At 46.2% G+C, this 27,876-nt stretch overlaps 3 protein-coding genes across 6 annotated transcripts; 2 read left to right on the forward strand and 1 right to left on the reverse strand.

Annotated features, from left to right (window-relative positions):
- The first annotated feature begins 190 nt into the window (after nt 1-190).
- supt5h (SPT5 homolog, DSIF elongation factor subunit) lies at nt 191-15,069 on the forward strand. 3 transcript variants are annotated; one of them, XM_023351180.1, is made up of 30 exons: nt 191-318; nt 443-599; nt 1,707-1,866; nt 1,959-2,024; nt 3,160-3,165; nt 4,582-4,593; nt 4,678-4,747; nt 5,177-5,245; nt 6,199-6,264; nt 6,345-6,375; nt 6,486-6,554; nt 6,649-6,900; nt 7,158-7,247; nt 7,323-7,393; nt 7,455-7,560; nt 7,656-7,746; nt 7,931-8,067; nt 8,150-8,305; nt 8,370-8,663; nt 8,738-8,863; nt 9,101-9,185; nt 10,047-10,160; nt 10,240-10,342; nt 11,806-11,933; nt 12,708-12,813; nt 12,895-13,053; nt 13,122-13,290; nt 13,371-13,568; nt 14,409-14,504; nt 14,596-15,069. In XM_023351180.1, exons 2-30 carry the CDS (start codon nt 513-515, stop codon nt 14,734-14,736), a joined length of 3,258 nt encoding a protein of 1,085 aa, XP_023206948.1. In that variant the 5' UTR covers nt 191-318; nt 443-512; the 3' UTR covers nt 14,737-15,069. The 3 variants fall into 3 exon arrangements, with proteins under 3 accessions (XP_023206948.1, XP_023206949.1, XP_023206950.1); XM_023351181.1 differs by having other exon boundaries at nt 501-599; XM_023351182.1 differs by lacking the exon at nt 3,160-3,165.
- A 1,141-nt stretch (nt 15,070-16,210) lies between these two features.
- Nucleotides 16,211-21,300, reverse strand: LOC102237392 (ribonuclease Oy-like). 2 transcript variants are annotated; one of them, XM_023351183.1, is made up of 9 exons: nt 20,992-21,300; nt 20,394-20,606; nt 19,966-20,033; nt 19,781-19,838; nt 19,623-19,690; nt 18,367-18,480; nt 18,173-18,221; nt 17,405-17,479; nt 16,211-16,538 (listed from the first exon to the last, which is right to left on the reverse strand). In XM_023351183.1, exons 2-9 carry the CDS (start codon nt 20,589-20,591, stop codon nt 16,260-16,262), a joined length of 909 nt encoding a protein of 302 aa, XP_023206951.1. In that variant the 5' UTR covers nt 20,592-20,606; nt 20,992-21,300; the 3' UTR covers nt 16,211-16,259. The 2 variants fall into 2 exon arrangements, with proteins under 2 accessions (XP_023206951.1, XP_005813904.2); XM_005813847.3 differs by having other exon boundaries at nt 16,275-16,543; nt 20,394-20,696; nt 20,992-21,020.
- A 1,201-nt stretch (nt 21,301-22,501) lies between these two features.
- On the forward strand, nt 22,502-26,197 carry LOC102236876 (cytochrome c oxidase subunit 7A2, mitochondrial-like). The gene is made up of 4 exons (XM_005813845.3): nt 22,502-22,686; nt 24,437-24,523; nt 25,460-25,544; nt 26,032-26,197. The coding sequence occupies exons 1-4, from the start codon at nt 22,672-22,674 to the stop codon at nt 26,088-26,090; spliced, it is 246 nt and encodes an 81-aa protein (XP_005813902.1). The 5' UTR covers nt 22,502-22,671; the 3' UTR covers nt 26,091-26,197.
- The last annotated feature ends 1,679 nt before the right edge of the window (nt 26,198-27,876 follow it).

The following is a 27,876-nucleotide window of genomic DNA, read 5'->3' on the forward strand; positions in this document are numbered from 1 at the left end:
TTATATTAAAAAAACACTCTTATGTGGCTTTAGAAAAGAAAAGACCGTGGCTTCGTAACCTCAAGTTGAAGACCCCTGAAATAAATTGATGGTTTAAAACTTTTTCTTAATCCTTTCTCTTGTACATATTAAAAACAGCAGAGTGAGACCTCTGTATTTGTTTAACTATTATCAATCCAAAACCCGCGAGAGTTGTGGCAGCTTCTGAAGTCTCGCGGCTCTCACGTAAAACCTCACTCGTCAAGAGATTAAAATCCTCGATAATTTCCATTATTCGTTTTTTAGCGGAATAAACCCGGAAGCAGAGGATAGAACCAGGTGAGAAAAAGAGTTGAAGGCGGGAAAATGGAGGCTAGCTGTTCGTAGGAGGCTTGTTTTTGTTATGCTATCTACATTAGCATGCTTTGTTAGCCTAGCTCAGTTCGAGTCTTGTGTTTTTCAGCGGGAGTTCGGCTCGGTTCGGATGTTTAATGGTGCTTTCTGTCCTGTAACCGGTCCAGAGGTGCAACAGGATGTCCGACAGTGAGGACAGCGACTTTTCTGACAACCAGAGCGAGCGGAGCAGCGATGGGGAGGCGGAGGAGGTGGATGAGAATGAGGTGAGCTGCTTCTGATGGAGAGGGGGTGGAATAGTCACCGATTCACCCAAAACCCTGTTAGTCTCAAATGTTCACAACTTTAAACACGTTCCCAGATGGCAGGTTGCTGTAGAACCTTCCTATGCAGACACTGGTTCACCAGAGGAGCAAAAACAGTTCCAGTAGGAGTAATATTACCTCAACATGTTTATATTACTGTACTGGGGAACTGATCATGACATTTGGCTTAATATTCTAGAGATTTAGTCAGACAAACAAAAATACAAATTGTGGTATTTTAACGACTAAAATCACAATTAATACCATAATTGCAAACATTTTTCAAAATCCAATTTTCAAATATAAAAAAATATGTAAAATATATAAAATAAGTCACAATTTATATGGTTTATTTTCAACAGCACATTTAACAACAAAGCTGGTGTATAAACATGAGGTCTCACTTTAACAAAAACTCCCTCCGTCTGGTGTGTAAACATGGTTCTTTATTCAGTAAAGTTATTTAGAAAGTAATAGTGCTTAATAATAAAAGTCAAAAGCTTGGTGCAGGAAAGCTACTCCTAGAAGTAGGAGTAAAGTTTTTTTTTTTAAAAAAACAACAACTTTAATGTAAGTAATTACTACCTGCTTATTATTGTACTTGAACCAGTGTCAGTTTTATCTGTAGACCAGTGTTTCCCAGCCCTGGTCCTCCAGACTCACTGCCCTGCATGTTTTAGGTATTTCCTTGCTTCAGTCCAGCTGATTTCAATTGATGACGGATTAACAGGCGTTTGTTGAACTGCAATCAGTTGAATCAGGGAAACCTCTACAACATGTAGCACAGTGGGCCTGAGGACCAGGGTTGGGAAACACTGCTGTAGACAACTTTTTGAAGTCCTAAAATAATTTTCAGAAGTCTTCAAAAATAATTAGTTCGGTGTTGAATAAAGTAAGCTACACTTTAAATATGGCAGCTTTATTATTGTTATTGTTTTCTCTTTTAATTTTCTCTGCGGTTTATAAATAAATAGTTTATTTCTTGTGGCGGCTTCTCTGATGGTGTTAAAGTTTGTTTTGTCTGAGATCCTCACGTTGAGCTCACTGAGGCCGGGTTCTTTCCTGCAGGAGGAGGCAGCCAGCCCTGTGGGCAGCGATAAAGTAGCTGATGAGGAGGGGGAGGACCTGGATGATGATGATGATGAGTATGATGAAGAGGAGGACGAGGAAGACGACGACCGGCCGAGGAAGAAGCCGAAACACGGAGGGTTCATCCTGGACGAAGCCGGTGCGAGGAGGCGACTCTTCTTCTTTGTGGTTCTGTTGTTGGAGGGTGGGCGGAGCTTTAACACACACCTGTTCCTCCGTGTGTTTGTGCAGATGTGGACGATGAAGATGAGGATGAGGATCGGTGGTCAGAAGGAGGAGAGGACATTCTGGAGAAAGGTGAGACAAAAAACACAAGGAAGTCTGGAAACCACTCAGAAGCTGAGGCTGCTCTGCCGCTCAGACAAGTTGATGATTAAATCTGCGTTAAGTGAACTCGTCTTGGTTTTAAACTCGTTTCTTATGTAAATAATCCAACTGTGGTTCATATAAAGTAGAACTGGAATGTTTTGGTCTGATTTCCTGCTTAGCGCAGCGCCTCATTCCCCTTTTCTGATCTGAGTGGCATCTGAGAAACGCTCACTTTGGCGCCATCTCTTTCAATGAGGGGCATTAAGCCCCTCCCCCTGCAGGTCGCACAGCGTTCCTCCTCTCTGCACCTTTAGGACATTTTTGTAGTTTGATAGCAGAGATTTTATTGTCCAGCTGAGCAGAAATTGGTTAAAAGTCGTGAGTGACGGCGGAGTCGTCGTCCAGCCTGACATGTTGGAGAAGCGCCGCCACAGCATAAACAAAGCCTCAACGTAGCTTTGTTAGCTAATGCTAGCAACAACAACACTACTGAATGCATATGGATCATTTATTCCTCAAGACCAAACTGTTCTTGTAATAACTCAAAACACGGTTCTCCAGGCACTGAGTGCTAGCATACAGTGCTAACATTAGCAGAAGGGATGATGCTACTGCTAGCAAAACGCAGCCAGGACTTCATATCAATACAAAATAAATACATGACTGGAATACAGTGTGTTGTCATTTTAACGTTAGCATGTAGCTTTGCTGTGTCTAACGTTTATACACACAACAGGAAATGACCCTTCAAAATAAAATGTAAGGTGTCTTGATGCTGGAGACGGTGGAATGAAACGACCCAGCTCTGTAACTGATCCAGTTAAGGCGGTACTGTGATGTAAGAGTCCAAAACGTAACGGGGAATAGAGAAAACATACATGATAGAAAAATACGATCAAACAGAATATAAAGAAATCCAAAATAAAATAAACTTCTCTGCTCTGTTAGAGACTCGGTGCGCAAAACAAAACGTATCCATTTTATATGGAAAGTTTCCTTTATTGGAGCAACATGGGGGTCTAATGTTTACAGCAATGTTGCTCTGTGGGAGTGTGTGTGGCTCTGTGTCTCCTGACCTCTAACTGACCTCTCTCTGTCCTGCGGCGGCCATTGCTGTCTCCAGCCAACGGTAAAGCTGTTGTTCTTGTTGTCACTGACTCTCATTAGAAGTGAATGGATCATTACTGTCATCCATTTATTAACCCTTCGCTCCCCCTCCTCCCCCCATCACCTCATCCCAGCACAGCTGCGCCTGTCAGTCCGCACTCAGGGAAAAATCAGGCTGCACCTGTGTGAGAGCAGCTCTTCTTCTGTGGTTTTCAGCCTTGGAGGACCAGCTGCTTCTCTTTCAGACTAACTCGTCCATCGGACCTGGACACATTTTAACCGTTTCTGGCAATAAGTTGCTGCTGTTTGACTTTAATGAGCAACTTTCAGCAATCAGCCACAACATTACGACCATCAGTCAGGTTCTGATCAACACGATTATTATCCATTTATTTCATGCTGTTATTTATGCTGAACGCATTTCTGCTGCATCATGAACATCCAACAGAGAAAATATGAACATGACACACGCCGCACTTTTCAGCTGGTTGTTTGTACTTCATACACTTTATGATTTCTTATTACTCTCCTTCCATTTAAAACATTTTGGTAGAAATTAATCTATCCAATATTAATATCTGCATCGTTTCTGATATTGGAAAAAAAAAATTAGATCGGTTATCATTGACGGTGTGTGTGATCTATGAGAGCAGATCTATTCAATCTGTCTCTACGCCTTGTGCTCTGAGTGACGTCATGCTTTACTATTTATTTCTGTCAGTTTCTTTATGACGTATTTGATGTTTTATTCTCCTGACTGAAGAGATTAACGTTGTTTTTCCATGTTTGACCAGCCTGTTGTTTTTAACTGTGCTGGCCTGGAGCAGAGTTATCAATTACATTAATAATTCAGTTCATTTATGTCTGTGTTTAAAACACAAACGTTTGTTTTCCTGGATCAGCCGATACTAAACCGCAGTTATCGGATATCGGTAGAGAAAAAGAGGATCGGTGCGTCCCGACGCTTTGTGAAGCTTTGCAGCTGCAGTTGGTGGTTGTATGGTGGCTGGTTGGGGTCACGCTGCTCCTAAACATCACAGCTGTTGCTGTTCCTAATGCTGTGGCTGAGAGAAGCTGGTATCTCCTGATTTCTCGCTGCTGTAACTTCTGCAGCTCCTCGTCTCGTCGTGCTGCGGTTCAGAGCAGCAGGTGGAACCGGGTCCTGTGGAGCCTGCAGCTCCTCTGCCTGCCGGTTTCTTTACTGTCGGTTTAGCAGAAGCCTGGTTCCGGTCGGCTGGTCCTCCAGGCGTCCTGGTCCTGCATCCTGAGGTTCTGATCCGGGCGGTTCGGCTTCATAAACTCATTATTAATAGGGCTTCCTCTCATCGTGCTTCTCGTGTCGTGCTTCCTGCCTCCATCACTGTTCCTGCTGATCACTTCCTGTTTGCTGACTCGTCTCTGTTCTTCCTCCTCTTCCTCGCTGGTGGATCCTGAGCAGAAGAGGCTGAAGGTCAGTTTCTCTCATCTCAGACATTATTGACTCCATGTTTTGGTTCTAATAAACAAACGGTGAAACGTTCTCCTTTTCCACCAGCTTCCAACCTGGACCACGTGGTTCTGGATGAAGACCACTCTGGATCCAGGCGGCTGCAGAACCTCTGGAGGTAGAACCTGTGAAGAGTGTCGATAGATAAAATGATCTTCAATAAGTACAGAAAAGGATCATTTCATTCGTTTAGGGGAAAAGTAATCATCTCTGTCACAAATAAACTTTAATTAAACTACATTAAAAAGCCAAACCTGCAGATAAAATTACTAATTTAAGTAATTTTAAGCTACTTCCTTCCGATTGGCTTAAAATGCATCAAATCATCTAGAAAAATTCAAAACCAGCAGAAAAACCACATCAGTGTGGAAGGCAGTTACTGCAAGCTGCTGGTGGTTGTTGAGTTTAGCGGTGAATACTTGTTCTCGGTTTCTGCACCATTTCGTTTCTCTGCAGGAGAGCAGCGTGTGAACCTGGTTTAGTGTCTGACCTTGGCAGTCTGCTGCCGACCAGCAGCAGCTTTCCTCACTCACTGTTTGTGTTTCAGGGACTCCAGGGAGGAGGCGCTGGGCGAATACTACATGAGGAAATACGCCAAGTCCTCCGTGGGAGAGCAGTGAGTACTGGACTCTGAAACCTTCTGCTCTTCATTCACCGCCTCTCCTCACTGTGTTCTGGTTCAAATCCAGTTTCTCTTCAGGGATTTCCCAGTTCCCAGAAAACGTCTGCAGGTTCTTCAGGGTTTCTGACTGCAGCTTCCCAAACTGACACATACTCTGTCTGCCTCAACAGGAAAACTGGGACAGAATGGGTCCGATAATAAAGTCACAATCATGTGACAATAGAGACGTAATAATGGGAGAATCATTTCAGGATGCAAAACTGATACAAGAATAAAGTCATAATAATGCCACAGGCAGAAAGATGCAATAATAATTCTGTAGTACCAGACTGACACGAGAATAATGTAGTGATGAAACTAAAACTATAAAGTGATAGTAATGATCCGAAACTACAAGAATACATTTGGGAAGTTCGAGAAAGTCCTAATCAATCAAGAATGATTTTTGCAATACGAGACTGATGAAGCAAGGATGACGTAATGATACGAGACTGGCGCAGCGAAGTCGTAATAATGCGATAATGAAGTCATGATGCAGGAATAAATCTCCAGCTGCCGTGTTTTCTTCCTTCACTAACGATCTGCTCACCTCTCCATAGTCTGGTGACTCTGCCTGTTTGCAGCCATCAAGTTTTTCTCTAAAATAATTAACTGGCTTAAATTTTCACCCTGCCTGGTTTCACAGTAGAAAACCAGCAGCAGATTCATTCCTGAGGCCACATGTAGACAGGCGTGTTCGCCAGTCACCATGGAAACACTGATTTAATTTCCTCTTTAAGGCTGAAAAGTTTCTCTCCAAACAAACTGTAAAATAACAGTTGGTGATCAGAACACCAACCGTAGTCGTCCAGAGAAAGTTAGTTTAAAGGAAGAATTCCGTTTTGATCACAAGGTAGAACAAAAAGAGGTCAACAAAACGGCCATGTTTTTCTTCTTCTGTGGTTTAGTTATGCCGGAGGTCCAGAAGAGCTTTCTGATGACATCACCCAACAGCAGCTACTTCCTGGAGTCAAGTATGTAAACAATTATTCAACCAATCGGCATCAAGACCCTCGATGATGTCATGAGCCTTTCATCTTGTTTTATATTGCAGGGACCCAAACCTGTGGACCGTGAAATGTAAGGTGCGGAAACACACACACACACACACACACACACACACACACACACACACACACACACACACACACACACACACACACTCTCTCTGATTGTCCAAGCTTTCTGTGTGCAGATTGGCGAGGAGAGGGCGACCGCCATCGCTCTGATGAGGAAGTTCATTGCCTACCAGTTCACTGACACGGTAAGATGTCACCTGACCTCAGGCTGAGCTCTGATTGGTAGAGAGGGTTCAAACCGACCAATGGCTGACTGCTCCTCGCGCCGCCTGCCTGCAGCCTCTCCAGATCAAGTCGGTGGTGGCGCCCGACCACGTCAAAGGCTACATCTACGTGGAGTCGTACAAGCAGACGCACGTGAAGGCCGCCATCGAGGGCATCGGCAACCTGCGCATGGGCCTGTGGAACCAGCAGATGGTTCCCATCAAGGAGATGACCGACGTTCTGAAGGTTGTCAAGGAGGTCACCAACCTGAAGCCCAAGAGCTGGGTCCGGCTCAAGAGAGGCCTGTACAAGGACGACATCGCCCAGGTAACCACATCGCCCGGGTAACGACCGGTACCCGGGCGAGGAAGGAACTGCTTCCTTCCTTCTTCCCTCCAGTTTTTCAGTCTCCAGCATTAGAGCTGACATCTGCAGGACGTTCTGTTGGTCATTGACCTTTAGGCTGCAGTGAAAGTGTCTGGGACCTTTGACCTTTAGGCTGCAGTAAAAGTGTCGGGGAGCTCAGAGGAAGCTGTGTTGGGCACCAGGTGTTGCTGTCGTCATGGTGACCTGTGTGTCTCCAGGTGGACTACGTGGAGCCCAGTCAGAACACAATCTCCCTGAAGATGATTCCCCGCATCGACCTGGACCGGATCAAGGCCAAGATGAGTCTGGTGGGTTCTGGTTCTGGTTCTGGTCGGTCTCCTCCTGTGGAGCTGCGTTCTGACTCAGACCTGTGTGGTTTGTAGAAGGACTGGTACGCCAAGAGGAAGAAGTTCAAGAGGCCTGCGCAGCGCCTGTTTGATGCCGAGAAGATCAGGTATGCTCCCGGTTCTGGTTCTGGTGAGCGGATCCGGTCTGAATGATGAACTCTGCCGCAGGTCTCTAGGTGGGGAGGTCAGCCATGATGGAGACTTCATGATCTTTGAGGGGAACCGTTACAGTCGCAAAGGCTTTCTGTTCAAAAGCTTCGCCATGTCCGCCGTGGTGAGTCCACGCCGTCTGGTTCTGGTACCGGCCCGTAGTACGGCGGGTCCCGGTACCGGCCCGTACAACAGCGGGTTCTGCTGTGTTTGTGTCAGATCACAGACGGAGTGAAGCCCACGCTGTCGGAGCTGGAGAAGTTTGAAGACCAGCCAGAGGGGATCGACCTGGAAGTGGTCACCGAGTCGGGTATGACATCATCACTCTCTCATTGGACGAACCGCCACCGTTTACAGAAACGACTAATCAGAAATCTAACAGCCCTGCAGTACCTCTGTGGCCCACCAGGGGTCTCTGTCTTTAATTCCTTACTTCCTACTTTCTATTGGTAGGCACTTTTATGGTGTGTGTGTGTGTGTGTGTGTGTGCGCAGGTAAGGAGCGTGAACACAACCTGCAGGCCGGGGACAACGTGGAGGTGTGTGAGGGAGAGTTGATCAACCTGCAGGGGAAGATCCTGAGCGTCGACGGCAACAAGATCACCATCTTGCCCAAACACGAAGACCTGAAGGTGCTTCCTCCTGACCGCCCTGCAGGTAGCCGAGGCTCCGCCTCCTCTTCCTCCGCTCACCCCGTCTCCGTCTCCCGAGCAGGACCCGCTGGAGTTCCCCGCCCATGAGCTCAGGAAGTACTTCCGGATGGGCGACCACGTGAAGGTCATCGCCGGGCGCTACGAGGGCGACACCGGCCTCATCGTCAGAGTGGAGGAGAACTTCGTCATCCTCTTCTCGGACCTCACCATGCACGAGGTGAGACCACACCCACCCTGACTCCGCCCCTCGCTCGCCCTGACTCCCCTCTCTCCGCCTGCAGCTGAAGGTGCTGCCCAGAGACCTGCAGCTTTGCTCGGAGACGGCGTCGGGCGTGGACGTCGGGGGGCAGCATGAATGGGGCGAGCTGGTGCAGCTGGACCCGCAGACGGTGGGCGTCATCGTCCGGCTGGAGAGGGAGACGTTCCAGGTTCTGAACATGCATGGGAAGGTTCTGACAGTGCGCCACCAGGCGGTGAACCGCAGGAAGGACAACCGCTTCGCCGTGGCGCTGGACTCCGAGCAGAACAACATCCACGTCAAGGACATCGTGAAGGTCATCGACGGGCCGCACTCGGTGAGGAAACCTTCAGGAAGATTGGTTCTGGTTCTGATTCTGGTTCTGATTCTGGTTCTGGTTGGTGGTTCCAGGGTCGTGAAGGGGAGATCCGCCATCTGTTCCGTGGCTTCGCCTTCCTGCACTGCAAGAAGCTGGTGGAGAACGGAGGGATGTTCGTCTGTAAGACCAGACATCTGGTTCTGGCCGGAGGCTCCAAGGTAGGCCGGGTCTGGAACCAGCAGCTGGGCCTCTCATTGGTACTGGGAACCAGCAGCTGGGCCTCTCATTAGACTGGGAACCAGCAGCTGGTCTCCAGTGGGCGGCGTTGGGCTGATGTTTGAAAGCCTCCAGCTGTTTTTCGTCTCTTCTTCTGCTTGTTTACGTGCAGCTGCTCTGAACCACCGCAGCCTCTGAAAGCGTTTCTCTTCTTCTTCTGTGTTTTTTGCTGCGTTCAGCCGAGAGACGTGACCAACTTCACGGTGGGGGGGTTTGCCCCGATGAGCCCCCGGATCAGCAGCCCCATGCACCACGGCGGCGGAGGTGGGTGCAGCCGCAGCGAAACGCTTTGGAGACCACAAGTTTACATACACCCAGTACAAACAAAGATTCCAAAACCATTCTGGATGTAAACTTTAATAAATGAATTCAGATTCTTTCTCTTCTTATTGAGGCGTTTTAATAGAAATAATTTCATTGAAACCACAGACGTTTGTTTCTGATTTAACTTTAAACGGTGAGGAATAAAAGCAGCTTGTGTCTTTTTATTGGGGTATGTAAACTTGTGGTTGTCTGGCAGTAAGTTTTTCTCACCTGACTGAATGTTTCTGTACATGCAAACAAGACGGATGTTCTCTGCGTGGGAATATTTACACAGTTTTATTAATTATTGTTGAGATGATTATTCTGATTATCAGCCTGCAGTAAACATGAAACATGGCTTCAACCCTGTCCTCTCCTTCCTCCCCTGTCCTCTCCGTCCTCCTCTGTCCTCTCCGTCCTCCCCTGTCCTCTCCGTCCTCTCCGTCCTCTCCATCCTCCCCTGTCCTCTCCATACTCCCCTGTCCTCTCCGTCCTCTCCTGTCCTCTCCGTCCTCCCCTGTCCTCTCCGTCCTCCCCTGTCCTCTCCTGTCCTCTCCGTCCTCCCCTGTCCTCTCCTGTCCTCTCCGTCCTCCCCTGTCCTCTCCGTCCTCTCCATCCTCCCCTGTCCTCTCCTGTCCTCTCCGTCTTCTCCTGTCCTCTCCGTCCTCTCCATCCTCCCCTGTCCTCTCCATACTCCCCTGTCCTCTCCGTCCTCTCCTGTCCTCTCCGTCCTCTCCTGTCCTCTCCATCCTCCCCTGTCCTCTCCATCCTCTCCGTCCTCTCCGTCCTCTCCTGTCCTCCCCTGTCCTCTCCGTCCTCCAGGTGCTCAGCAGAGGGGCGGCGGTGGCGGCGGCGGAGGATTTGGGCGTGGCCGGGGACGCAGAGACAACGAGCTGATTGGTCAGACGGTGCGGATCTCCCAGGGTCCTTACAAAGGTCAGACAGAGGGCGTTGTGCGCCGTCGGGTCCGATCTGTGTCCCTGTGGTTCTGACGGGTCTGAACTCGGTTTCTCAGGATACATCGGCGTGGTGAAGGACGCGACGGAGTCCACGGCCCGCGTGGAGCTGCACTCCACCTGCCAGACCATCTCTGTGGACCGCCAGAGGCTGACCACCATGTACGTACGCACAGATCGGCTGCCGAGGTTCTGACCCGGTTCTGTTCAGGTAGAGGTCCGGTGGCTGGATCTTATCAAACAGAGGAGCAGCATTAGAGCTGGTGGGTCCACATGAGCAGAACCTGGTGGTAAAATGTTTGATGCGTTTCAACACAACGATCCCATCATGCCGACTCAGAGATTCGCTTGTAGAAAAAACGACTGGAGTTTCATTTTTCAGCTTCCCGGAAAATATTTACAGCACAATTAGAATCTGAACTTTTTAAATGCAAAGGAGTCCAACAGCATATTTTGGTTATTTAATTTTTATTTTGTAAAATTGTATTAAGAAACAAGAAACAAGCTACTAGATTTGAAGTCACATTTTCAAGGTAATAAATATTTCAAGACATTTCCAGCTACCAAAAGAGATTTCATTCCTGGCTGAAATCCAAGCCATATGTGCTAGCTAACATATGTTAGCTAGCACCTGTTAGCACATATGGCCAACACCTGTTAGCTAGCCATATGTGCTAGCTATTGGTGCTAGGCAGGTAGATACAGGTATATAATATAGATATAAGTTTCTATATCTTTAAATATTTTTGACCTGAGAAATGCGACTCCGATTCTCTGCGCTCGTGTCCGTAGCGCTCGGAGGCACAGGGAACGCAGGATGGTGGCAGATGGTAACTCCGCCCCCCAAAACCACAGAAACACTAAAAGCAGTTATTTAGGTTTAATGGGCTGTTTCGTGCTTCACTGGGTGATTTCAGTTCTGCTTTAACATTTATTGTGATGGTTTTCTGTAATATTTCCTGTATCAGTTTCACGGATTCATATTAAAATGAATCCAGTGGAAACGGGTTGAAAAGTTCTGGCAGTCATTTAGAACCCGTCCCACCATGCAGCCCTGCAGAACTCCTGGTTCTGGTTCTGTACTTCCTCTGGGGGTCATGCTCAGCATCATTTATCTCCTGTTCTGACCCGGTTCTGAACCTACATGGTTCCTGTAATAATTTGGGTTTGGTTGTCTGTGAATCTGAAGCTGTAGAACTTTGGTTCTGTTAGGGTTAAGGTAGATGCATTTTGGTTCTTTAAAAACATGTAGGATTGAAGAAATTCTGCCCCCTACAGGTGGGAGTTAGCAGCACGTTAAAAATGTCAACCATATTTGCAGAAAGTCTCCACTGAACTCAGCTCTCCATGATGTTAAAAAGCCTCTGATCTGTTTTATGCATGAATTTCTGTGATTTTTGGGGTTAATAAAATCTGGTGCATCTGAGCAGAGAAACATTAATGACCTCGTTTATTTCCTGTTTTTGCTGATTGTCTTAGATTATTTCTGCTGTTCTTACACTGATGCTCCCAGGATTTTGCTTCCTGTTTCTGTTGGTGGTCCAGACCAGCTTGTTGCGGTTTGTTGCCGTTTCCTGTGTTTGTGTCGCAGCTGCATCTCATTTCTCCGTCTTCCCTCCATCCAGGGGAGCGAAGAGGCACACCGGGTCGACCTCGGCCCACGGACGCACCCCCATGTTCGGCTCCCAGACCCCCATGTACGGCGCCGGCTCCAGGACGCCCATCTATGGCTCCCAGACGCCCATGCACGACGGTGAGACGGAATCACAGGCTGCTGGGGTCAGAGTTCATTCTGCTGTCCCATAAACATTCGGTTCTGGTTCTGGAGCTGCGTCACAGAGGGAATATTTGATTGTAAACACGGCAGACTGCAGAAAGAGCTGGCTCGCCTTTAAACTGTCGCCGGTTGCCATGGTTACCCACATTTATTTATCTGTTTGAACTTTAGCCAGCATGTTGAAATAACTTTGCTTCCAAACTAGTGACTGAGAAACGTCTTCATGACCCTGAAGCGTTGATGGGGGGAAACCTCTTAAACCTCAGAGGTTCAAGAGGTTTGGACCTCTTGAACCTCTGAGTTCAGTGGGAACAAACTGAGACGGATCCACGGTGAGGAAGGCGCAGGGGAAACTACGTTTTCATAAATAAAAGGCCAACCCAATAATTAAATCACATGATAAATTTAAACTTAATTTCCTGTTTTTGCTAAAAACTAGATGATAAAGTTTTCAGTTTTGGTCTCTGCTAGCTGATAATTCAGAATTCATTTTATTTGTTTCTATTTTATTTAAAATGTCTTCCAGTGTTAAATGTTCATGAGAATTTAAATTTAAATTTGAGAAATGTTCTTCCATTTTTATTCCATTGCTGGAAATTGGTCTCAAAACAACATCATCGATTATCACGACAACTTCTGGGACCATTTATCATCCAGGAAAATTTACTATGGTGACAAGAATAGTTTAGCCTGGTTCTGACCTGGTTCAGATCTCTGTTCTGACCCGTCTGCTGGTTCTGTTTCCTACAGGAAGCCGTACGCCTCACTATGGCTCCCAGACCCCGCTGCATGATGGGAGCAGGACTCCTGGTCAGAGCGGCGCCTGGGACCCCAGCAACCCCAACACACCTTCCAGGTAACCCCGACCCGGACTGGCAAACCAGAACCAGAACCGCTCCTTCTTCATCCGCCCTCCGTGTTTTTCTCCCACTTGCAGGAACGACGAAGAGTACGACTTCGGCTTCGACGACGAGCCGTCGCCGTCGCCGCAGGGCTACGGCGGGACCCCCAACCCCCAGACGCCGGGCTACCCAGAGGTCCCCTCCCCTCAGGTTAACCCCCAGTACAACCCCCAGACCCCGGGAACGCCGGCCATGTGAGTACTCGTTCCGGCCGGCCAGCAGGAGGCGCCTGGACGTCCTGTAACGTCTGCGATGTGTTCAGGTACAACCCGGAGCAGTACTCGCCGTACGCGGCGCCGTCGCCGCAGGGCTCCTACCAGCCCAGCCCCAGTCCCCAGAGCTACCACCAGGTGGCGCCCTCACCTGTCGGGTTCCAGAACACGCACTCCCCGGCCAGCTACCACCCCACCCCCTCCCCCATGGCCTACCAGGTGTGAACGCGCTCTCAGCGATGTTCGGGTCCGGCAGAACCCAGCCATAAACGCTCTGTGTTCTCTATCGCCCCCTGCAGGCCAGCCCGAGCCCCAGCCCCGTGGGCTACAGCCCCATGACGCCCGGAGCGCCCTCTCCTGGAGGATACAATCCCCACACCCCCGGATCCAACATCGAGCAAGGCAGCGGCGACTGGGTGACCACCGACATCCTGGTCCGGGTCAAAGACTCCTTCATGGACCTGATGGGACAGGTCGGAGTGATCCGGAGCGTCACGGTGAGCCCAACTGGACCCGACCAGAACCAGGAGCCCAAACATCTCATTACAGACTAGATGACAGAAAACAATAACCGTGGCAGACGGTAAAAACTCGCTGGCAACGCATGAAGATTCAAACTACAAAATGCACAAGAGGAACAGGAACGCTGTCAGAGCAGACGCAGGGCGGACGCCGTCGCTTTAAGAAAACGCGCAGGGCGGACGCCGTCGCTTTAAGAAAACGCGCAGGGCGGACGCCGTCGCTTTAAGAAAACGCGCGGGGCGGACGCCGTCGCTTTAAGAAAACGCGCGGCACGGACGCCGTCGCTTTAAGAAAACGCGCAGGGCGGACGCCGTCGCTTTAAGAAAACGCGCGGGGCGGACGCCGTCGCTTTAAGAAAACGCGCGGCACGGACGCCGTCGCTTTAAGAAAACGCGCGGCACGGACGCCGTCGCTTTTGTGCTGCGTTTCTACATTGTGAATGTTTCTTCTTTTTCATCCTCTGTGTTCATGCCGCATTTCAGCCTTATGAGGGTTTGAAAAGTAAATGATTTTATGCTTGAATGAAAGTTTCTGCATGTGAAAATCATGTTTTAGGAGTTTTAGTAGTGGAATGAAAAGTTCTGGTCCGTTTAGGGTGGGCTGATGAGGTTCTGTCTGATCCGTATCGGGACGCCGTCACTTTAAGAAGGAAGACAAACGAACCAGACTGAACTTTAATTTTCATTAAAGTTAAAACTCAAGGAGGGAAAATGGAACTGTTTATTTTGGAGTGTGGCCTGTATCGGGTCGACTCGGTACCGACTCGGTACCGACCCGGTACCGGCCCGGTTGCTGACCGAACCTCGTGTCTGCAGGGCGGGATGTGCTCCGTGTTCATGCAGGACTCTGAGAAGGTGGTGAGTGTCAGCAGCGACCATCTGGAACCCGTCACCCCAACCAAGAACAACAAGGTGAGTCCACCAGAACCGGACCTGGGTCTCGCTCTTCCTCTGCTGTTGCCATGGTTACGGGTGGCGGAGCTGACTCCGTCCTGTTCTCCAGGTGAAGGTGATCCTGGGGGAGGACCGCGAGGCCACAGGGATCCTGCTGAGCATCGACGGAGACGACGGCATCGTCCGCATGGAGCTGGACGACCAGCTGAAGATTCTCAACCTGCGGTTCCTGGGCCGCCTGGAGCACTGAGGGCCGCCGGCCCCGGACGCTCCGCTCTCCTTCTGTTCTGCTTTTAGTGCTTTCATGATCTGTCAGGTCTTTGAATTCTGGCTCCCAACCAAACGTGTCGCATGAATAAACTGTGAACCGGTCCGGATCCAGGTTTTCCAGGATTTCCAGGAGATCCGCAGCTTCATGCTGGAGAACCACTGAAGCCGGTCTGCTCCTCTAGTTCCCACCTGGGGAACTTCCCATCAGTGTCCAGGTGTTCCCCGGTCAGAAGGGATTTACATTCATGTGAAACAGTTTAGCACAGGTCAGATATTCAGTTTATTAATAAATGTTCACATGTTGACGTCTGAAGTCTCTGGTTGAATCTCTGGGGAAATGAACTGTTCACTGTTCAGGTTCTGGTGTTTCACTCAGAAATCAGTTAAACACCATCAGTTACTTAGTTATTAAATGTGTCGACGTCTGATCTTTTAATCTCAAAGTGATTTAATTTTAGTTTTACTGGTTAAAGAAGTGAAACGTGGTTCTGAAGGAAGCGGGTCGGACGGGTTCTGATGGAGAGCAGGGGAAAGTATTCCCACCCCTTTGTTCAGGTTTTATGCAAGACAAAGAAATAATTAAAACTGGAAGTAAAGGACGAGTTTTATCTGAAATACAAATGAAAACCAACTGAACCTGCGATAAACCCAGTAGATGTTCCACTTTTCACCAGCAGATGGCGGTACATCAGCAGGACAAAGGGAAAACTTTAACTATAACTGCTCTTTGGATAGAAACATTCGTTCTGTCTTTCAGTGGAAAGAGATTATTATTATTATTATTATTATTATTATTGAAAAGGCAGAAAATCAAACAAACCTTAAATTTTCTGTAGGAATCTCAGAGCTTCATGTTTACTGAGCTGTCAAAGTTACTGACATGTTTTGCTCTTTTCTGGTACGTTTGCTATAAATTAACACACTTTACTTTGACTCTGATATTGTTGCAAATATTTCTATAATTTTATTTCGGTCTTTCTCCTGGATGTAATCATCACTAAAAGACTAAAACTGGAACTGAGACTAAACTAGCAAACGGTTAAAACTAATAATCTAATGAGCTAAAGTCAAATTAAATGTTTGTTCGGGTTCTTGAATAAAAGCAGAACATGATTGTAAATGGCATCATGGAGGAGCATCGCTGTGCTTCTTAAAGAGACAGAGGACAATTTCTAACTGAAATAAAATTTTTGCTATTTTTTATATCCAGCATTTTCATCAGAGTTATTAGGAGCATCATAAAGGAAGTGATCCTGCCTGGACCGGACCGGACCGGACCGGACCAACGGCACAAAGTGGCTGAGGATGTGGCGCCCCCTACAGGAAGCCTGTTTGTTCCATATTTTCTCACCATGAAGGAGAATCGTCAGAATTTTGGGTTTATTGGGTTTGGATGTGAGCCGTCGGATCAGAACCGAAGCGTGTTCTGTGAGGTTCTGTCAGAACAAACCGGACTGTTGGAGCCTTTTATTAGATTTAACAGTTTAATCATGTTGATGCTGCTTAGCGAAAACAAACATTGATCTGAGCGGTTCCGAGTCCGAACTGGAGGGAAAGCAGAGCAGGACGTTCCAGAACATCTCGGGTCGGGTCGGGTCGGGTCAGCCGCAGGGCCGCCACGGCTCCTGGTGGTTGATGGGGAAGTAGTAGAGCAGAGCATCCGGAGGGCAGGGGTGGCCCGGAGAGGGCCCGGGTCCGGGGCCCGGCCTGCCGTCGCCATGGTGACCACAGCCGACAGTCAGGTTCCGGGTCAACTGGACCTTCACCTGGAACAGAACCTGCCTGTCCTGCAGGAAAAGAAGAGAGATTCTGATTCTGTTGGAGGAAATCTTTGTTTCAGGTTCTCTAAGGGGTTCTGCTGAGGTTCTGTTGAGGTTCTATTGAGGTTCTGAACTCGGCTGAAACTAAACTCCGTTCAGAACCGGAGTTTAGTTTCAGAACTAAAAGAAACTCTTCAGGCCTCAGGAACCCAGACGGGTCATTAGAGGAAGAACCCAGCAGAACCGGAACCTGATTGGACCGATCAGGAGAATTTTATCCTGGCTATTTAACCAACACCAGCTGGCGGTTCTGTTTGTTCTTTTGGACCTTAAACGACCCGGATATCACTGAAAAATAACTGCAAGTGTTTCTAATTCGTCGCCAGGGTAACCGGATCGCTGAAGGATCCAGTTGGACCAGCGGTTCTGGAACCGGACCGGGTCGGCGGCAGGTTTTATGAGATGTGCTGAGGATCCGGTCCAATTAGCTGCTGCTGTTAGTGGAAGGTTCTGGAGAACAAAGTTCTGCTGCAGATCCAGCGGACCCGGTTCCTCTGACCCGGTTCCTCTGGAATATTTGCAATATTTGCTCCTGTGAAAGATGATCGAAGCGACTTTTTGTTAGAACTCGACAGGAAGCCGGACTGATTCAGCAGTGGAGAGGAGAAGTGCTGCCCCCTGCTGGTCGGAAAAACCAACGTTTTTGACCATTTCTGTGGAAAATCTTCAATAAAAGCACAAATCTGCACCAGCGTGAAAAAATCCGAGGTTCTGCTGGTTTTGTGTGAATTATTGAATCGTTTCTGACTGAATGAGAATCTGCTCTTCTGATTCTGTTTGAATATTTGTGATGATTCAGCAGGTTGGTTTCCTCTGAAAGTGAATCACCTTCTGGTCTTTGACGCACTGGATCTCATGTTTGTCTCCGACATGCGGCAGCAGGACCTGCTGCAGCTCTGCAACCTGGACCAGAGAGAGACGGACAGAACCAGAACCAACACAAACCCAGAGAAACAGTAAAGCTGCAGTCTGCTTACAGACCATTGGTTCAAATCCTAATAACAGATTCATTCTATAGAAAAGAAAACTTGCTTTTGTCAAACGTTTTTCATCTTGGAGGCAAAACATAAAATCAGCCCCAAAGGAGAAAAAGATGATTACATTTTAACCTCCTGAGACCCTGCATCCTCATATGAGGACATTACATTTTTGTAAACACAGATGTAAATAATAACATTGATTGAATGGTCTTATCGTCACACAGATAGACCCAATGTCCTCGACTGAGGACATTGGGTTTTGAGAAAACCACTTATTGTAGAAAGCTGAAATTTCATTTTTAAGCCAATTGGGTCCTTATGATCCCAAATGACAAGGAGAAATGTATATGCAAAAACAGACCCATTGTCCTCATATGAGGGCATTGGTTTTGACATAGTTCAAGAGCACATAGAAAGCTAAAATTTAATTTCAACTAAAATTAGGTCATACTAATCCCAAATAGTAAGGAGACATAAAAAATGCACATCAAACAAAAGCCCGGGTCTCAGGAGGTTAAAATGTAATAATCAAACCTTTTTTTGTCTCTCTGCAACATCTATTTACATTTTTTGCTGGTTAATGTTGGTCTAATGATCTGATGTGATCTGGTTTTACCTTGTAGAGTCGATCACAGGACGGAGTGATTCCTGCTTCCGCCAGCATCCTGCAGCACAAAACAGTCATTATTTAACTCCATCATTTCAGAGAAAATGTGTGAAACATTTATGAACGTTTATATTTTGTTGCTAAAATGAGCCTGCCAGTGAAATCTGCATGGCGGCCACTAGGGGCGCTGCAGCAACGCTCACTTGTAGAGATCAAACTGATGGCGCAGCTTCAGGCAGATCTGGAAATATTTCAGAGGAGAGTTGAATCCTTCAACACACGCAGCGCAAGAGCCGTGTTTCAGCCACTCCTCCTTCCTGCCACACAAATCAGATCATAGAATAGAAGCAGCCTTTAATGTCCCGTAAAATTCACACAAAAAAGTTATAAACAAGATTAACAAAAGCAGTACTAATAGTAGTACACTGTACATGACTATAACAGAAAAACTGAGTAGTTATTAAATAACTCCACATGAATTAGATAAAAATATTGAATCACAAACCAAGTGTAACAGAGTTAATGTTGTATAGAATTCCACTTGTCATTACTCCCAAGTTTGGGTTCATGTGTAATGGGTGAAACAGCACCCCCTTCTGGTTGGCAGTGTTAATTATACTGAACACAGATATCTCGTTGCCAGTTCATGAGAGATGAGCGCGAGGTAGGTTCACTGAGTTTAACGCTCTGGTAAAATGTTATGTTAGCTTGATGCTAACATAAAATACTATTCCTCGTAAGGTGCTGTACCCGCTGTGATGAACCTGATTCCTGATCAGTTGTTATCCTGTTCCATACAGATAAAAATCAATTCATCTCATCCTGTCTCCTGGCCCTTATTCACACAACGCAGAACTGAGTTGAACTGAGCGATCACGATTATCGAGGTTACACAAGGATTGTTCAATTTAGTTGGATCAATATAAATTATGAAAATAATAGGAAATATTCACTCATATTTCTTGAAACAATGAGCAAAATCTTCATTTCAAACATGTCAATAAAAAAGGCAAAAAATAAAATCGGGTTTGTGCCGAGTTTATGGGAACTGAATGAAAATCTGAACTTTAATTTGTAAAAAGTTTGTTTGAGGATCAGCACTTTGAAAATAAACTGAATTAAAATAAAATACATTTAATTTCTGTATTTACATCAGAAAATCAAAGTCTGAACAATAAACTATAATTAAAAATTTAAGAGAAATATTTAATGGGTAATGCTGCGTGACACCGCCCCCTACAGGAAGAGACAGGAACTACAGGAACTCCGCCCCCTTCAGACAGGAAGTGGAACTACAGGAACTCCGCCTCCTTCAGACAGGAAGTGGAACTACAGGAACTCCGCCTCCTTCAGACAGGAAGTGGAACTACAGGAACTCCACCTCCTTCAGACAGGAAGTGGAACTACAGGAACTCCGCCTCCTTCAGACAGGAAGTGGAACTACAGGAACGCTGCATACCAGAAACGGAAGCACGGTTTGGTTTTCAGGAGTGATGGCCAGAACTCCAACAGCTCCTCCTCCACCTCCTGGAACATAAATCAGAAGTTTTACAGAAACATCGCCCTCTACAGGAAGAGAACGATGTTTGGAGAAAATGGGTCCCATCTGGGAATCACCTGGAGGTCAGAGTGGAAGATGGGCCAGCAGGTGCAGCAGGACTGGACATGGAGAGGCCTGGAATCAAGCAAACAGCAACATGAGCTTCCTCTGGAGTGTCCTGACCGACGGATCATTTTCAAACCCGTTCATTCATAAAGCAACAGACAGGAAATGAATCGGCTGGTAGCTGAAGGGTTGGTACCAGAGGCCATGGATGGTCCAGCTGCTGATGTTCTCAGGAATCGTGCACTGACTCTCTTTGTACAAAGACTGATGGAGACAAACAGACGGGACGTTAGCAGAAATCTCATGTTTCTGTCCTCATTTAAAACATGCCTGTAGTCAACCCTCTTGTCCCACATCAGTGTCTGACCTCGCAGATGAATTAAGTCCTAATTTCACTGAAAGCTTTTCTCAGTAGGATTAATATGAAATAAATAGGAAATCTTTCTGACATTGTGAATGTTTCATCTTTTCTCAGCGAGAATCTGAATTCAGTCGCTAATTCATCATCAGATCAGTTTGTTTTTCTGTCTTTGAATTGTCCTTCCTGCTTTCCTTCTTTATTTCTGATTCTGTGATGATGATGATGATGATGATGATGATGATGATGATGATGACGTCACGCACCTGGCAGAACCCCCCCGGCCACTGCAGGGTGAACAGCATGCATCTCCAGCTGCAGTCGCGCTGCAGTGGCTCGGCGCTGTGGCGGCCATATTTGTAGTCCTCCCACAGTTCCTGTTGCGTCACGGAGCCGCGAGGGAGCAGCAGGAAGAGAAGAGCCGGACTCAGAGTGACCAGCAGGGGCAGCACTGAGCGGGACATCTGGGTCTGCAGGAGCTGAAAGTTTTCACACCCCGCAGATTCAGGTTCGGGTTCTCTGGAAGGGAACGGAGTGAGCCTGCGGGGGGCGCTAGAGAGGCCGTCCTCCTCCAGACAAACATCAGAAACATGAGAACAAGTTTTGATTCTGTTGATTATCTGACAGGATGTGAATAGATTCTCAATCTTTAAAGATTTTATCCAAAGTAGATCATCTTGTTTCATTAAAAATCTGCTTCATTTCCCATCAGAAACAAACTTCTGGGTTAAATAAAAACATTTTGAATCTAAATCTGCAGAAGTTTGAATAAATGAAGATAACAAAGCTTCTCGTCTCCCTGATTTCAGCAACGATCAGATTTAAAAAGTGTTTTTGTTGGTGAGCAGAATGTGAAGAACTCACCGATCTGCGTCTCCGTCGGCTGGAAATGAAGAAGTGAGACGATTCCCCTGAGCTGCACTTTCACAAACTATAAACAGACCTTTGATTCACACTTCCTCCAAAACCAGAACCCAGGGGCTGAACCGGGTCGGGCCTCCAGAACCAGCTGTCAGACGGTCCATGCTGGGTTTTGAACGGGTGAAGCATTGAGTCGTTTCAGGGTGAAGCGTTTTCCTTCCCTGCAGACTAGCAGCAGCGACTCTCTGCTCGTCCCGCCGGTGGTTTTAATGTTTGTATGGATTTTAAATCGGCTGCCTGACGTCTAAGAATCGGCTCTAAATCCAACCTGAGTGACGTTTCCATCGTTTCCCCAAACGAAGGACATTGGTGTCAAATGTTTGTGCTGCGATTGTGCTGCAAATATTTCTGTTTTATTAAAGATATTAATAAAAAAGTTTTCAGAGGTCATCAGAGGTCGACTGGCCCTCCTGCATTTATGAAATCAAACATAATGGCTGCTGAACAAACCAGCACAAACCAGCAGAGTTGATTGATACCAATGTTTGATTTTGGTTGACCTCTGATGACCTCTGATGACCTCTGGTGACCTTTTACATTTTTTTTATTCATATTTTTAAAGTGATCAAATCTAACACCAACATTAAGGTTTGGAGATTATAGGAGACAAGGAGGAGCTTGACCTCTTGACCTTTAGACTTAGATTAATATATAATAGCCAGAAAGTTTTAGCACAAAACGATTTCACCAGCTTGAAAAGTCCAAACGTCCTTCAGACCAGCAGAACCCGGCCGGTACCACTGCTGCCCGGCAGCATGAAGGTTGTGGGCTTGAATCCCGGTCTGCCTCAGTCCAGAACCAGAACCAGAACTGATGGACTGACTGGACTCTAAACTTTACTAAGCTGCGAATGCAAAACAATATTTACTGACTTTCTAAATATTTTTTCATTATTTTATTGTTTCTTGCATCGTTTCCTTTTCTGTCTAAAGTTCATTCATTCAAAGCAGCAGCTGGTCAAACTGATCAATAAAAACACAAACTGATCAATAAAAACACATATACTGTGTATACATACACAGTAAACAAACAACCAATCAGAGCAGCAGCAGACAGAATCTAACTGATCAGTCTGTTAAATTGATCAATATTGGAACTTTACTAAAGTAACGACTTCAGTCATTTTTTACCAAAAGTGATTTTTGCTATAAAAAAGTCCAAAGTTTTTCCTTCCAGAAGACGATTTAGGCAGAAAAAATATTATTTTAGAGATAAAAACAATGAAGAGGTTGAGTCTGAAGGAAGCAAACAGCTGGTGGTGTGAGCTGAGGGTCAACCAGAACCAGAACCAGAACCAAAACAGAACCGGTTCTCTCTCTGTGGCAGCCATGCTGTTGTCAGCTGAGCTGCAGGCAGGTCAGTAAATATCTCCAGCAGGGACAGAGTGTGTGTGTGTGTGTGTGTGTGTGTGCACGTGTGTCTGTGTGTGTGTGTGTGTGTGTGTGTGTGTGTGTGTGTGTGTGTGTGTGTGTGTGTGTGTGCAGCTGTTGCTCTCCCTCCCTGCAGGCGGTTTGGCTTCTGCAGCTGATCGTAGTTTGGCAGACGCTCAGAAACTCTCCGACAGCCAGGAAGTGTGTGTGAGTGTGTGTGTCCTTGTGAAGGTAACGCAGGCAGCAGCTCGACATGAATCGTCTTCTGGTGAGCTCGGCTCTTCTTCTTCTCCTGTTTTTCTGTCTTGTGATCGGTGTGAGGTGAACTTTGACCCGGTTAGAGGCAGAGCGGGGGGGCGGCAGAGATTTGATCCGAGCCGGAGCGCCGGCTGCAGGTTCTACCTCAGACACACACCTGCCGCTCACCTGCTGGGCCGAGTGCAGCGCCGCACGTCCGCCATGACGGCAGCCTGCAGCCTGCAGCCTGCGGCCTGCGGCGCGGCGCGGCGCGGCAGACTCACAGGGAAACATTCTGCTGGATTCATTTTCTGCCTGATGATAAAATATTTCATGTTTTTCTCCATATTTGTTAAAATTCTGGCCATTTTTTAATAAACATTTAAACGGCAGCAGGACGGCTCCAGGAATTAGCCTGTCCCATTCCTCCTCCTCTTCCTCCGTCTGTGTCACGGCGTGGACAGAACCAGAACCGGTCCGTACTCCAGGGACCCCTCAGTCAGCAGAGAGGTTCATGACCCTCCCCCCAGGACTGCTACAGGTCAAAGGTCATGGAAAAGCTAGCTAGCAGCTCTGCAGACCCCCCACATGCTGGACATGAACCGCTTAGAGCTCCACCTCCAGTTTTCTGGAAAACTTTCACAAAAAAGCAGAAACAGCTTCAGAGGAAATTATTTTCTGCTCCTGCAGAATTCACCGGAACCGGATCGTCTTTCTGCCCTGGTTCTGGTTCTGCAGCTCTGACCCGGTCCAGAACCTTCAGAGTTAACACTGTTAATTTTTGTCTCTTGTTTTCAGATCAAAGTTCATCATAAATCCTTTGAAGTAAAAAGTTTTTATCTGGAATCTCTGATTAAGATTTCATAGAAAAAAGTAAATTTATTTCTAAAGATCTTTTTCTGAATTTCTCCACCCTAATGACCTTTAACCTTGTGAGACCCAGTCGGTCTGGTTCTGGTTCTGGTCAGCAGATGACCCCCAGCTAAACTTTCTGCTGTTTTGTTTGTTTGGACCTTCAGGACGAGTTCTGCTCTCTGATTGGTTCTGGTGTCATGTTACTGTGACGGGATTGGCTCTGGTGCAGGAAGTCCCGCCCCCAGCTGTCCAGTCTGACCTTCCTGTGAACAGAGAGACATTCAGGTTCTTAAAGAGACAGTGCAGGTTTTGCTCCAGCTTGGCCTAGTCAAAGCCCAGCTCTCTTCAGGACTGGACTTTGACTAGGCCACTGCAGCACCATTACTTTGTTTATTTAACCCGTTCAGTTTAGTTCTAGAAAAATTCATCCAGATTAGATCCGATCTGGAAATAATATTTAAACAGGACAGGAAGAAATGATCCGATAGAACCAGAACCAGAACCAGAATGGATTAGAACTCTGTCTGGCTTGGATGAATCCAGAAGCAGAACCGGAGCTCAGATTACTCCCGAATAAATAATCTGGATTATCATTTCATTTCTGTTCCAGATTATCCTGAAGGGAAAACAAAGGAGGAAAACATGACAAAAACACAGAAAAAATATTTTCATTTTCTCAAAACTACAGACAGAAACAGGAACATCCTGATCGATCCGTCTCTATTGATCAGCTCTGATTGGTCCCTGGTTATTGATCAGCTATTGGAGAACCTGCAGAACATTTTGCATGCTTAGGAAAAGCTGATTAGTGCGGCTGAACCTGGAGTCTCTGCAGCTGATTCTGTTTCCTTCTGGAGTTTTTTCTTGTTTTCCTTCATCTCTTCAGAAGCTCGGCAGATTTGACCCGGTACCGGTTCTGTTTCCAGAACGTTCCTGTGGCGGCCGTCCGGGCCTTCAGCAGCTCCAGCAGGAACCTGAAGAACAAAGTTCCTGAGGCGCAGAAACTCTTCCAGGTGAGACTCCGGCGGCCGACCCGACAACAGAACCGTCAGAACAACAGTTACTGATCCGATCCGTTTAACCGGGTCGGGTCGAGAGAAACCAGCCGGTTCAGATACCTGAGTGACACTTTTCCACCTGGAGTTCAGAAACTCCGGTTGGACAGATGAGGCTCCTAAACTACCAGTTGCCATGGTGATCAGGTCTACTGGTTGCCATGGAGACGGAGATGCTGCTTTTCCGGCCCTCCTCACTGAATGCAGAATTTTATTGACTCATTTCTGGATCTGGAAAAATGTAGCTTTAGTTTTGCTGTCAACCGATTTCAAAACTCGATTATTCGGATTAATCTCGATGATTAACTTTGCAAAGTTCAAATGTAAATATGAACATTTTCAAAAAACGTTTTATTGTCTCAGAAGAAACCTGGAAACCTGGAAACCTGGAAACCTGGAAACGAAGTTTTTCAGGTTTTTATGTTCAGGAAGGTTTGAAAGAGTCACTTTGTTTGAAACGTTGAGTTAGAATATTAACTGCTGTGCTTCAGTGGAGGGATAATTAATCCAATATCAATAACTACGTTTTACCTTAGTTTTGTCTGCACTTTGTTTGAAAGCTACGTTTTCTGCTGTGACCTCAGTGACCTGCAGGAGGCGCTGTCGGGTCGACATGCAGTTGGATTCTTCTGTATTATTTAACATTAACACGTTCATAGCTCTAAATGAAATCTAAACTCTGAACATGAATTTTAAACTTTTGACCCGTCTTTAGCAGGAAGTTGACCAATCGTGTCGCAGTCTGTCGTCCTCTCTGATTGGCTGGAGCTCGTCTCAGACAGGAAGTCTGCTCTGCTTCAGCTTTCTGGGCTGCTTGAACTAAAAACATGTCAGAAATGAAGAAATATCTTCTAATCACCACCTGATGTCCCCCTGTGGTTTCCATGGTTACAGGAAGACAACGGGCTGCCGGTCCATATCAAGGGCGGAACCAGCGATGTTCTGCTGTACCGGGCCACCATGTTGCTGACTGCCGCAGGTAAGAGCCGATCGTTTCAACAAGTCGCATCAACAGACTAAACAAAGTTTCAAAAAATAAAATTATATTAAACAAAAGTTAAAATGTTAGTGGTTGTTTGGTGATGGTTTTGTTTTCTGATCAATCGATTGCTAAACTAATCATTGGCAGCAGAAGATGTGATGTGTTCATGAACATGATCTGGACCTTATCGGGTTTGACCAGAACCAGTCGGAAGGTCACACGGTCGGGTCGGAGCGGAGCGGCCTCCTGGCCAGCAGGGGTCACTGTCCGGCAGCATCCCTGTGGAGGTTGCTATGACAACCACCTTTCTGAGCACTGCTGCAGATCTCCAATAATTTTGGTTATTTAAAGAGAAAGAAAGATCGAGACTCATATTTAAAGTGATATTTTCACCATGTCACTCGTTTTATTAACGTCGGTTTTAAACTCGCTGAGGATCAGGAAGCAGCCAGATTCTTCTTCTACTCATGTCTGTTCCCTGCAGGAACCTGCTACTCCCTCTACTGGCTGCTTGTTGCCTCCATGCCTAATAAGAAGGAATGAGATTATCTGCAACGCAGCAACGCAGCAACGCAGCAACGCTAAACTGAAACCTTCATCTCTGATGTTCGTTTGAAAGCAGGAGGAAATAAAGTTGCTCAGTTTCTCTGTGTCTGTTTGGTTTCTTTTCAGTCAGCAGGAAAACTTTTAAACAACCAGAGGAAAAACTCAAATTTCAAACTCCTAGAAATTTATCAAAGTTCTTTGCTCTATAAGCCACAAAAACCCTTAACATGGCCGACTAAAGTCAAAAGATATGAGTCAGTAGTTCAGCTAAATAATGAAATTGAATAAATGTGAGAAGTCTTGTAAAAGTTGTTTCTTTGCATATTTTGTAGCATTAGCCCAGAAGCCAAGGCTGGAAAAGTTTGGAAACCTTTAAACAATCAGAAATAGATTTTGTTCCAAAAGGATCATGTGACAGGAAGTCCAGTTAGGATCATAAACTTCCTGTAAAAGAGCTGCTGGAGGATTCTTCCTGTTAGCAGCGAGTTTTTCCTCTCCACTGTGGCCACATGCATGCTGGGGATGAGAGCTTGCTATAAAGTCAACAGCACACTGCAAGTGACTTTCTGCTGTTGCCCCCTGCTGGTCAGGAGGAGTGAATGCTGAAAGTCAAAGACTGCAATCCTTAGAAACTTTAATATGCATAATTCTTTGATCTACAATTCATTAGCTAGCATCAGATGGAATCTGTTTATGATGAACTGGAATGATTGTTTTGTGAAGTTGATTTGCTGCTGTTTTAATGAACTGACTTCAGAATCAGAACTGGATGGAGCTCAGTGATGTAAACACAACATGCTGTTAGCTGAATCTACATGCTGTAGGTCTTTGTGACAGATTTCACTTTGCTTCACATCTTTAGATGATTTTCACCCTTAATGAGTAGAAACGTACCAACTTCTGATTCATTTCTACATCCGGACCATAAATCATCTTTCTCCCCAAATGTTCATGTTTTTTTCCAACTCAGAGCCTGTTACATTTTAAATCAACGCAAAGCAAAGTTTAAAATAAATATTTAAGTGCATCATCGTAGTGAAAGCCATAATTCACCACTTGCTGCAATAAATCTGTTTGGCTTCATGTCAGACAACAATTCTACACTCTGCAGGAGAAAACGCATAAAAATAGTTTGAAGTTGTTTTGATCATTTCACAGCATTAAGAAAAAGGAAATAATGATGTTAAAATAAATACATTTAACTACGATTTTATTTACTAGGAGATTTTCTGGCGGCAGGTTTGTCTTTAAAAACAAATCTTTTATGAAATATAAAAGATTTTTCTCTTAGCCACTTTGTTTTCAGACATTTTGGTTTAAAATCATATTTAAATCTGCAGATATTGCTGGAAATGAGAGCAGATGGCTGATGATCTGATTAAAGGATGGAAACTCAGAGCAGAGAAAAACATTCAGAGATTTTTATCTCACAGCTCCAGAAGCTGCTCTGATCACTAAAACAAGAACATTTAGCTTTTTATTTCATGTCTTACTGATATTTTAAACTCCCTGATTCTTCCCACTGCACTGATGGGGCCCGTTCTGTCTGGACTTTATTGGTCTTATTACGGCAGCAAACACAGATGAATAAAGTGTAGGTTAATGACAGTAGAATATTATTAGCCTACAAAAATAAAAGGTAACATAAAAGCGAAGTGATGCTATGTGACCCGAACCCGGTTCTAAAGTCCAGTGAAGGTCAGTTGAGCAGCAGCAGCTCCGGCCTCAGACTTCCTCATTCTCCTTTTTTTAATTAATGTGTTTCTTAAACATTGTACTTTAT

The sequence above is a fragment of the Xiphophorus maculatus genome, chromosome 18 (assembly GCF_002775205.1).
Source record: "Xiphophorus maculatus strain JP 163 A chromosome 18, X_maculatus-5.0-male, whole genome shotgun sequence".
Lineage (NCBI taxonomy): Eukaryota > Metazoa > Chordata > Actinopteri > Cyprinodontiformes > Poeciliidae > Xiphophorus > Xiphophorus maculatus.

Bases quoted from the DNA above. Each gene is read 5' to 3' on its own strand.
- supt5h (XM_023351180.1), top strand. From the start codon at position 513: ATGTCCGACAGTGAGGACAGCGACTTTTCTGACAACCAGAGCGAGCGG. The intron at 6,265-6,344 runs GTATGTAAACAA...TTTATATTGCAG, and splicing joins CAGCTACTTCCTGGAGTCAA to GGACCCAAACCTGTGGACCG. The intron at 7,747-7,930 runs GTATGACATCAT...GTGTGTGCGCAG, and splicing joins GGAAGTGGTCACCGAGTCGG to GTAAGGAGCGTGAACACAAC.
- LOC102237392 (XM_023351183.1), bottom strand. From the start codon at position 20,591: ATGTCCCGCTCAGTGCTGCCCCTGCTGGTCACTCTGAGTCCGGCTCTT. The intron at 19,839-19,965 runs GTACCAACCCTT...GCTTGATTCCAG, and splicing joins TGGACCATCCATGGCCTCTG to GCCTCTCCATGTCCAGTCCT. The intron at 17,480-18,172 runs GTAAAACCAGAT...TCTCTGGTCCAG, and splicing joins CCTGTGATCGACTCTACAAG to GTTGCAGAGCTGCAGCAGGT.
- LOC102236876 (XM_005813845.3), top strand. The intron at 24,524-25,459 runs GTGAGACTCCGG...CCATGGTTACAG, and splicing joins AGGCGCAGAAACTCTTCCAG to GAAGACAACGGGCTGCCGGT. The intron at 25,545-26,031 runs GTAAGAGCCGAT...TGTTCCCTGCAG, and splicing joins CATGTTGCTGACTGCCGCAG to GAACCTGCTACTCCCTCTAC.